Genomic DNA, 11,011 nt, shown 5'->3' with positions numbered 1-11,011 from the left:
ATATAAAAGTCCTTTCTTTGAGTCCTTTCTGCCTCTTGTTTTGAGGTCAAATATTTATTTATTCAAGTCTAGAGACTTCATTATCTTTTACCCTAGAGGACAGAATGAATCTTCCCTTCCACTCTGTAGGAATTCTCTTAAAGAGCTTATTCTCCGAAATGTATTTCGAGCTCTGGAATACGGCTCTCACCCTCCAGCCTTCCCTTGACCTCTGCCTCCTTCGTCCCACCTACCCCAGGACGTGATGGAAGGAGGTTGGCTGGAAGGGAGGGGTCAAAGTGTCACAAGCACCTGTCACCTGGCAGGCCCTGGTCCCCACCTCCCCAGCCCCCAAGGCCTCCTCCCTCTGTATCTATCACACGCCCCGACTGCGACTAGCCCATCCCTCCCGCCTCAGCCACCCTCCCCAGCCTCCCGCCACCTTCCAATGGCCAAGGGGCAGGGCAAGCCGAGCAAGCCGCGGCAGCCCAGCTGGGTCCCCGCCCTGTTCCCGGTTCCCGAGCCGGGCCCTTGCGACCTTTAAATGCCGCCCAGGGCCAGCGCGGAGCGGCCTTCACCACCTTTCTTCCTCGGGCGGCGACAGTCAGCCCCAACCCCACAGCGGCGGTCCGGCAGCAGCGGCCACCTCCGACCTCCCGGCCCGCGCCGCCTCCCGCTCCCCTCCCCCCTTCCCCGGCCCAGCCTGCCGGGTCGGCGCCTGGCCCCAGGCGTGCGCGCCCGCGCGCCCGCGCGTGTGCGCGCGCCCGAGGCAGCCTCGGACCCGCGCCCCCGCCCGGCGCAGGACCGCCCCGGGATCCCCGCCCGCGCGCCGCGTCCCACGTCCCCCGCCGCCGCCGCCGCCGCCGCGGGGCCGCCAGCCCTGCACCCCGGCGCGCAGTGCAAGAAGATGGCGGGATCGGTGGCCGACAGCGATGCCGTGGTGGTGAGTGCGGAGGGGTGCACGCAAGGCGCCCCCTTCCCGCGGCCCCGCCGCCTGCTCAGCCTGGCTGCGGCGGAGAGGCGGCTGAGGCCCAGCTCTGCGCCCCCGGCGTGGGAAGGCGCCCGGTACCTGTTAACGCGCGCCGGCTGTAAGCCGCAGGCCTGGGAGGCGGGCGGGGCGCCCCGGGTGCACCCGAGGGAGAGTGTTGGGGGCGGACGGCGGCATAGGGGTGACCGACAGTCCCCTCGGTGCCGTGCAGCCGGCGGCCAGGTGTGTGCACGTTGCACGTGTGAGTGTGCGCGTGTGTGAGTGTGTCTGGGGCGCGCGCCCCACGGGCGCCTCGGACGTCCTGGGGATTCCCCCTTGGAAATGGGACGGGCTCGGGGGCTCCCGAGAGAAGTTGAGCGCTGCCCTGCACTCCAGCCACGTCCTTCGGGAAAGGACTGGGCGACGGCGGGTCCAGAGGCGTTTGCGTTTGAAGAGGGGCCTGTCCTCCACCGCCGCAGGGTTCTGGCCCCCAGGTGTGCCTCGACCTGGATTTTGATCTAGATCTGAAGGTCTGGGGATCTTCAGAAGCTTAGCTACCCGGTGGGAAGGACGGGTTTTGTTCCGGGGCTTTCTGCGGTTATTCAGTGGGCTGTGAGGGTGGCAGCATCTGCAGCCGCTGCCTGTGTCCTGTGAAGGCTGCTGGATTCAGCCAGATCTGTATAGGTTCTTCTCCACTCCTTCCCCTTCCTCCCTTCCTGCCCCACCCCCCAAAACTAGAGCCTTTGGAAAGCCAATCTATGTGCTTCTATTTTTAGAAACTAGATGATGGGCATTTAAACAACTCCTTGGGCTCTCCAGTTCAAGCCGACGTGTACTTCCCACGACTGGTAAGTGATTTAGTTCTGTGCTCTGTGTCTCTGCCTGTCACCCTTTTTCTTTCTAACTGCATTTCCCTAATGGGTCGGGTCCTCAGGATCTGAGGGCTTGGCCCTTCCCGTGCAGGCTGTCAACTTCCTGCTTCTCCTGTCATCCTTTGCAGATAGTTCCATTTTGTGGTCACATTAAAGGTGGCATGAGACCAGGCAAGAAGGTGTTGGTGATGGGCATCGTAGACCTCAACCCAGAGAGGTAAGACAGAGAGTCCTTGTCACCGGAAGGCTTATCAGGCAGTTACAAGGCGGTGCCCACTCTTGCTGTGGTTCATTGCTCCTCCTCTCCCTGTGGCCAGCGTTGCTAGTTGGAAGTGCCAAGAAAGTACCATGTTCCCATGAAAAGAATGTGTATGAATCCTAGCCATCATTTCTCCAGACAGTTATTTATAGCAGAGATTATAAATATAGGCCCACATCATTTTCTCTTTGACCCTTAGGGAGGACAAAGGATTTTTTTTTTAAGCGTTTTTAAACATGGTGCTTAGAGCAAGAACTATCAATATAAATGACAAGCAAACTTTACCAGATATCATTTCCCCTGGTCAGTTTCTGGGGCTCTTTCTGACAAGTCTGAAATGGATTAAGATACAGATGTGTGGGTGGTTTGAGGTACCGGAAACCCCTAATATTAATCCTTTTGCAACTCCACCAAAGTTTTTACCAAAGGCTCCTTTAGGTATCAAAATGCCTGGCTTGATTGTAATCCTCCTTCTCCATACATAGTCTGATTCCCTGTGTAAAAAGTGGCTCATTAAAAGCAAACGCACCCTGAAAAGAAAGAGCAACAATGGGGGCCTGGGTCATTGACAAGTGTCGTTATAGCCAACCCTGAATGAACGAGGTGATTTTCTCTTCAGCTTTGCCATCAGCTTGACCTGTGGGGACTCTGAAGACCCTCCCGCCGATGTGGCAATTGAACTCAAAGCTGTGTTCACAGACCGGCAGCTACTCAGAAATTCTTGTATATCTGGGGAAAGAGGCGAAGAACAGTCAGCCATCCCTTACTTTCCATTCATCCCAGACCAGCCATTCAGGGTGAGTACTCGAGTGCCTCAGTTCTAACCGCTGGCTGGGTGATGATGTTCTTCTCCTGCAGTGCATGCCAAGAATGCTTTCAGCAGCCAGAATTTTTGCATGTCCAGGAAATTTGTCACCTGATGATGAAAAAAAGATCGAAAGAGCTCTGTTTGCTGATAGGAATTAATACCATACTAGCTTGTGGCTCTATTTAGCCAGTCCATTTAGTAAATACACCCATGTCCGGATGGCTAAGAGTTAATACTTTTCTATGTAGTACTCAACCTAGTACTGGGCACATAATTTATAGTGGCCCCCAAATATCTGGTTAATAAATAATAAGTGCTAGAATTTTCCTCAACCTGTAAGGAACAGTAAACCTTATTGGTTGTGACTTTTTAAAGAATATAGGGATGATCTTTTTATTGTTTCTTACTGCTTTTTGCTTGTGAGGCCTGGTCCTTGTTTCTCCCTCTGGTTAAGTAGCCTCAGTCTATTTTATTGTCATAGGCTGTGTGGCTGACAGACTCCTTCCCTTGGGCCTCAGTGAGTATAAATTGGCTCTCCACTATCTAGGGGGCAGGAAGCACAGCCCAAACTTCCCATCCAACCAAGGAATATTAGTAGCACCTTCCTCTATAAAGGCCAATGCCAGAAGAAGCAAGTCGTGTGGGTAACGTGTTAGGAAAGGATTTACTGAACTATTGGGCCTGGTGATGACGTCTGCATTACACCTTGTTGACATACATCACAATAATGACAACTCAGTTAAAAGCTCCATGTTGCATATAAGCCTAATAAAGCACAGCTCTCCTTAACCTTCATTTTGAAATTTACAAAGGCCTTATAAAGAAGTAACCATTTTTCTTCTCCTCTTCCCATCTGGTGGGAGGAATAAGAATCCACAACGTCTCCATCAGTGATATAATTAAGATTGTTGCCATTCTGCTCATAGTCTGGGGAAGGCCCCCTATCCATGACCCATGCCTTCCCCCTTCTCTAGAATGGTAATGACCCCTTAGGCTCCTCCTCTTGACTGTGTCAGGTTTTTTTTTTTTTTTGACTGTGACAGTTTCTCAATGATGAATCTTAATTCATAGGTCATGAGTATGAGTAACCAGAGCTTCTGACTGCCAAGAATATAATGTTCCCCAACAACCAAATTGAACTGAAATCGGCCCTTCTTGGTGATACAACTTTAGTAATAATATGTATTAAATGTGACTAATATCACATATGAAGTCTCATGGTAGCCACCAATGCTTTTAATAAATACATAGCACAGAACCAGTGATTAGAATGTATGGTGAATTACTTGAGGAAAAGAGGAAGAAAAAGCTTTTACCATATGGAATCAGCATTTCTGTTTGGCTTAACAAAGCCTTGTTAATTACACATCAACCAGTGGTAATTACCTCCTCTTTGCTGTAGTGTTTACCATGTTTGAGTGTCTAGACTGTTATTACATGCTACTAAGGGGGTACTGGTTCTGCTTTGTTAGGGTCTTCTCTGAGGCTGGGAAAAAATTGTTCAGGGGCTAGGGGTACCTGGGTGGCCTCATCAATTAAGTGTCCAACTTCAGCTTAGGTCATGATCTCACGGTTCGTGAGTTTGAGCCCCTCATTGGCCTCTCTGCTGTCAGCCCAGAGCCTGCTTCGGATCCTGTTTATCCCTCTCTCTCTGCCCCTCCCTCTCTTGCTCACACTCTCTCTCAAAAATAAATTTTTTTAAAAAAAGAAAAAAAATTGTTCAGGGGACGACAGTGGAGGCATTATATGCCACATAAATGAATGTATGCCACTTTATGTCCGTTTCCAGAGTACTAGGAGAAGGTAGAAATTAAAGCATGAGTAAATCTTTAAAGGATATTAAATAGTGGAGAGCAGTGGTTCACAAAGTGTGTTCCTCATTCCAGCAGTGTCCACATCGTGTTGGAATTTGATGGAAATGCAGATTCATAGATCTTACCCTCGACCTACTGAATGGATAATTTGGGGGGTGGAGTCCAGCGAGCTGTGTCGTAACAAGCCTTCTGTAGGAGTCCAGTGCACTCTGCTGCTTGAGAACCACTGAAGCTGGTGCCTTTCTCTAAAATGAAGTAGTATTTGTTTTCCCCAGCGGGGTTCAGTGAAGCTGTGAACTGAGATAATGATGTTGCTTCTTCCAGGTGGAAATCCTCTGTGAGCACCCACGTTTCAGAGTGTTTGTGGATGGACACCAACTTTTTGATTTTTACCACCGCATTCAAACGTTATCTGCAATTGACACCATAAAGATAAACGGGGACCTCCAGATCACGAAGCTTGGCTGACACGGTTTAAACCACCTCTGTTTCACATAGGATCAGGTGCCACGACTCTGACTATCGGTCTGGAAGAAGTGTCCTCGCAAGATCTAGAGACTTAAAAAGAAAACAAAAACAAAAAGCAAGCTTCCCTGTCTCTTCTTTCTGTGCAGTTTAGACCCAAAATGACAACTTCAGACTGTGGTTGACCCTTAGGGAGCCGTCAGAACAAAGACACCGAGCCATTATTTCCAGAACCAAGTAATACATTTATTCTGGATATTCTTCAGACTAAACTAACATGGATTTGCGATAATTTGTGATTTGGTAGCAAGTTACTCATCTTTTCAAAACAAGGTGATACTTAGAAACAAAAGTGCTAAAGACCTAAAACAACACCACCACCAACAAAGACGGTACACCGAAATCAACTCATTTCTGCACTGAAGTGGGATTGTGTAGCACAACCAACATTTTAGTCAGGGTATTTGCATAGAATGTAGGTTGTTCAAGGTTTGGTTGGTTTTGTTTTTTGGGTTTTTTCTTGTTTGTTTTTGTTTTTGCACAACATAATGTCAATTCAGATTTTGGAAGCTTTCTCAGAGTTATTTATTTATACTCAGTGTACGTATTAGGGAATGATTAATGTCTCAAAAACGAATTATGAACTTTTGAATGTACAAATATCTTAGGTCCAAAGGGGAAAATTACATACTACAATCATGAAAGAATTGTATCTTCCATACCCCTAAACTTAGGATCTCTTGATATAAATTGCTGTAAGTGCTTTGGGGAAAACTTGGCAACATTTCAATAAAACTGCTTTTCAAGTAATTGACAATTACATAAATTCTATTTACATGACTTTTTCCCCTTACTGTGAATTAGCACAGTATTGGCTTCCTTAACACTAACTACTTTTCCCTAGGTCTTTATGACAGCTCCTTAAGTTGTTATTAAACTAATTGAAAACATATAACAGGTGATTGCACAATTTTTAAAATAACTGTTATATAAACTTTTAAAAGTATACTATGAAAATGATTCTGGAATGCAATGTAAAGCAGAAGCAAGTGGCCCCAAATACCTTACTTGGAAGTAATTTATATCAACTCAAGCTGTTAGCTCATTGTGTTACTTTTTCTATGTGACCCTCACCAATGTCCCTACGCAATGCCTTTGGAGCTTCAGAGAAGGGGATACTTCCTACCGTGTTGGCTGTGCTGAGACATTAGGGGAGAGGATCCAGATTAGGAAATGATCCAATTAGTTTATCTGGAAGGTTAACTCCCAGAACTCCAGGTCTCTTGAGCCCAGCCAATAGTACGAATGCTTCCAAGTAAGCTGGAGGAGTTTCCGTGCACCTGTGGAAGGGACCCGGCAGCAGGGTGTCATCAGGAGGAGCCTGCAGTACATGTAAATGTCCCCGCACGGCAAGTCTGGAGTCCCGGCACTGGACTTCACACACTGCGTTGGCCCTGGAGAGAAGGACCCTTGGCATTGCTCTGGTCAGGTAGTGGGGAGGACAGAGGGATGCAGGGGTGGGGGTGTATTTATATATAATTTAGGTTTTGTTTGTACAGCATACTGCATCATGTTATGACACGTCCTTGCCCTGCTTTGGAGTTTTTTTTACACAACATGCAGAGACACGGGAGTGGCCACGTCACTTCCACGTGTCGAGAATGTAGACAGTGTTTCAGTACCAAAGTCGAAGAAAAAGCAACTTAAAATTGTGAATTTCTTATAGGTGATGTATCTCAGCTTTGAAGCTGTTTAGCACAGTTCCATTGTGTTATATAAGAAGATACTCAATCCAACAAGACTGGCTGAGCATTGAAGAGCTTTAGGTACCAGCTGACTTAATCAGCCATATTCAGCCAAGAGGGCTCTTCTGTGGCTCCAGGTATTTTCAAGCTGGCGATTAACTTCTCATGGCTTTTAAAGCCACTAGATTTTGAGGAGTGTTTGTACAGACACTTAGAGGGCACCCTGAACTATATTTGTAGGGCTTTTGGTGGAAGCCCCCCACGGGAGGTTTCCTTTGAGTGGCTGTCCATCCCCATGCACTGCATAATTCAGCAGAAACCAGAGGAGCTGGGTGTGTGGTTGGTTGGAAGTGACACTGTTCTCTCTACCTATCAGCTAACTGCTTATCGGCCAAGCCCCTAGGCAGCTTAGTGTGAAGGTACACTGTTAACCCTTTCTCTGGGAGGCCAGTGGGAACCTCTTGGTTAAGCCTATCGGAATCAATCTAAGTGATGTGATGGTTTGATTCAGGTATAGGGAAATTAGCGGGACGTGGGGGGGTGGGGGTTGTGTTAATCGTTAGCTGGAAACTGGAAACAGTGTTCTTGCCTCTCATTGGCATGTGAGGTCTAAGGTGGGAATTCAGGGTGGAAAGTGCAATTTAAAGCTTCACAGGAAAGCATTGGGTATGTAAGGAGTTATTTCTGACCAGAGCCCTAATTTTGCAGTATGACCAAAACCAAGGAGTATAAATAACAATCAAGCTCTGGGGGAATAAAAGGCAGGCTTTAGACAATCTGTCCATTTCTGCATCAAAATTCAATTGAATGTGTATACCTACTTAAAAATTAATAGAAGTGACTTCCACTTTCTGGGCTGTCCCAGAATTGTCTTAAAAGTACTATTTTTTTAAAATTTGAAACCCCATTTCAAATCTTGCTAACCTCAGTTCAAAACCCCTAAGAGATCTCTCTTAGAATTGATGGTGACTTGTTAAAATGGCAAATCCTTTCATTTGTATTAAATATATATCCAAAAAGAGGGAGGGAGCCCTGTTGCCTTGACAGAAACAGCCTTGGCATTTTCCGGCATTAACGTAGAGATAATGTTCTTATGATGACATATTTTCAAAGAAACACTTTCTTATTTACTGCGTGGTGTACAATGTTGCTAAATGTGTTCTTACATTATTATGTCACTGCTGAAAGTTATTTGCACTATAATAAAGGAATTTTCTACAAAATGGCTTCTAGTTTGTAACATGCTAAATTTGGCACCAGATATGATGTACTTAGCATAAACCAAACAGTATAACAGTGTTCCCTCACTTTGATGTATACTCCAAGACCTTGTTCACATGTTTTCCCACCTTGATAAACTGATCAAAGGAAGGAAAGTACCTCAGACCTAATGAGTTTATGTTGTGTGTACAATGGGGTTTTTTTTTAAGTATAATTTATATATGGTAAATTCACTTTATTTGATGTGCAAGTTCACGGGTTTTAACACGTGCATAGATTCCTGTAACCACCACCTCAATCAGGACACAGAATTGTTCCATCACCCCCAAAATTCCCTTGTGCTACCCTTTCACAGTTAAATTTGTCCCCCACTCCTAACCCCTAATCAGGCAACCACTGTTCGCTGTCTCCTCCCTATAGTTTTGCCTTTTCCTGAGTGTCCTAGAAAGAAAATCATGCAGTACATAACCTTTTGAGGTCGGCTTTTTCCCATTTGCATAATGCATTTGAGATTCATGTGGTGTGTGCATCAATAGTTTTTATTGCTGAGTCGTGTTCTATTGTATAGATGTACCAATTTCTTTATCCATCTACCTGTTAAGGCTGCAGTGAGTTCTTAATAAATCATTAAATATAGTCCTAGCACAATATATATACAAAAGCAAGACTGCATACCCATGTCTTCTCCTTCCTGTGGTTTGAACGATTAGGAAGGAAACTTGATTCCTTGGCTATTCTGCCTACAAATAAAACTATGGCTTATAGAAGTTTGCCTAGCTTCAGTCTGGGAGGTGAGCAGAGCAGAGAGATACTTACTCACATGCTGGACCTGGGTCCTACTTATGCCTTAAATGTTTTTATTAATCCCTTTTTTCCATTTTTATTTTTCGAAGATGCAAAAGCTATGCAGAGGCAGGCAGGACTCTGTCACAGCTTTCGCAGTTAAGTATAGGCAGGGAGACCCCTATATGGGCACCTGTTAAGGTGGGGACAGTTTGCTAACACTGTTGGGCAGAGATAGGGGAGCTTCCCTGCCCCGTGGCCTAGTTAGGAAGATCCCTTATGGAATATGACATTATACTTCCGTTGTGACAGCATTGTGGATTAGATGATGTGGAAAATAGCTATAATTGGAGCCTCCAAGTGCCTCAAACAGTAAAGATCTTCATTCATGCAACGGGTATTTATTGAGCTGGGCCAGTTGCTGCTCTAGGCATTCAGATAATGTATCAATGATAAAACTGACAAAAGTCTGGTAGCTTTAAACTTTAGTGTTCTTAAGAATCACCCAGAAAGCCTGTTTAAAGGCAGAAGTCCAGGCTCACCTCAGGAGATTGTTTCAAAAGATCTGGAGTTGGTCCCAGGAGTTTGTATTTTTAGGAAACATCCTGGGTGTTATCAGTTTAAGAAACATCCTGGATCCCAAAATTAAGCAGCTCTGCCTTGGTGAATTCCATAAACATTGACCTAATCCAACTATTGGATTGTATGGGGCTGTGATACTCTGATCTGTGCATATCTTCCTGTGAAAATTGCATTTCAATGCAGGGACATCCTTGCACCCCTCCCCCCAAATCCTGCAACTGTCACTACAGCTCTACAGCTGTGTGCCACCATCCCTGATTTAACCTTCTCCCCTTCTCACTCTGCCCTTACCTCAAATATAAGACACTGAAGTAAAAGAAAGTTCCTTTCAACCAAGATTTATAGAAATCTTCCTTATTGGGGTTGGCTTAGGACCTCAGGAGGATCCGACACCTGTTTTAAACAGTGGATGCTCTGAGAAAGATTGAGGTTCTGGGGGAAGCTAGCTGCCTTCCTTATTGGTAACTATTTCAATCAGTTATTCATTGGAGAATTGCCAGGGTGGGACCCAATTGTTCTCTAAGACAAATACACAGAGTGGCTTATAACTTGAAAGAGGGCAGAGGGCAAGTAGTAATGGCCCAAATGAACTGTTCCTGGCATTTTGGAAATGAATTTATAGTCTTTCTTTCACAAGAAGATCCTGGGAAGTTGGTACACAACACTGCGTGCACACCTTGTTTACTAACTACCATGTTAATTTCACAATGATTCTCCCCTTAAAAAAAAAAAAAGTCTCCTGCACAAGGCCAAGAACTGCCTTGCAAGACAAACACTAAATAATTTATTAAAATGGGTATATACAAGATGCCAATACATACTCAACCAAGACAGAAGGGGAAGAAATAGCCACTGATGCTTTCTCTTGCTTTGATATACCTTTCATCTCCCAGAGAAAGATGGTGACCAGGTGAGCAAACACAGATGTAAGGAGACATCATTGTTTGAAAGGGCAACACAGATCGTCCCTAAATAATAGGCCCTGGGAAGCAGCGAGCCAGCCACAGGCCTTGGGGATGATGTGAGGTTTTGGGGGCCTTCCAAGGGTTCATGAGTAAGAACAACAGCAAACATTTGCTAATGACCCCAGCAACTCCCTCTCTGTCAGTATGGTGATTAATTCTAAACCGATAGATGAAAATAGTCAAAGCTTGCCTAAACAGCTGGCCTGGGAACAGAAGGGAGAGAAGCATGGAGTCCGTGGTGAGAGGTGAGAATGGGGATTCCTTGTGTAAGCTTAGGTAGGCACTTTATTTACTTTTTTTGAAAGAGGGAAAAATTGTTTTGTTGAAATACATTGGTAAATTGAGTAACCTGCATTGCAGCACTAAGTGCTAGACACAGTTGTCATCAAATTAAGAACCTTCCAAATATCACACTAACCTTCAGTCACCAGTTCAAGTGGGCACTTTAAACATCCTGCTTTACTTTGCCTCCTGTGAGAAATGGAAATAATGACACTTGTGTCATCGTGTTTGGAGAGCCAGAGGTAACAGCAGTTTGTGCAGGAGTAAAA

At 45.7% G+C, this 11,011-nt stretch overlaps 1 protein-coding gene across 1 annotated transcript; it reads left to right on the top strand.

Moving 5' to 3' along the window:
- The first annotated feature begins 405 nt into the window (after positions 1–405).
- On the top strand, positions 406–8,132 carry LGALSL (galectin like). Its single transcript, XM_039243178.1, has 5 exons — positions 406–922; positions 1,723–1,794; positions 1,947–2,035; positions 2,697–2,874; positions 5,024–8,132. Exons 1-5 carry the CDS (start codon positions 524–526, stop codon positions 5,165–5,167), a joined length of 882 nt encoding a protein of 293 aa, XP_039099109.1. The 5' UTR covers positions 406–523; the 3' UTR covers positions 5,168–8,132.
- Positions 8,133–11,011: the final 2,879 nt, after the last annotated feature.

Source organism: Hyaena hyaena, unplaced genomic scaffold, assembly GCF_003009895.1.
Source record: "Hyaena hyaena isolate Hyena2069 unplaced genomic scaffold, ASM300989v1 scaffold_224, whole genome shotgun sequence".
Classification (NCBI taxonomy): domain Eukaryota; kingdom Metazoa; phylum Chordata; class Mammalia; order Carnivora; family Hyaenidae; genus Hyaena; species Hyaena hyaena.
The sequence above is the reverse complement of the archived record's forward strand: the minus strand, read 5'-3'. Positions and strand labels throughout refer to the sequence as shown.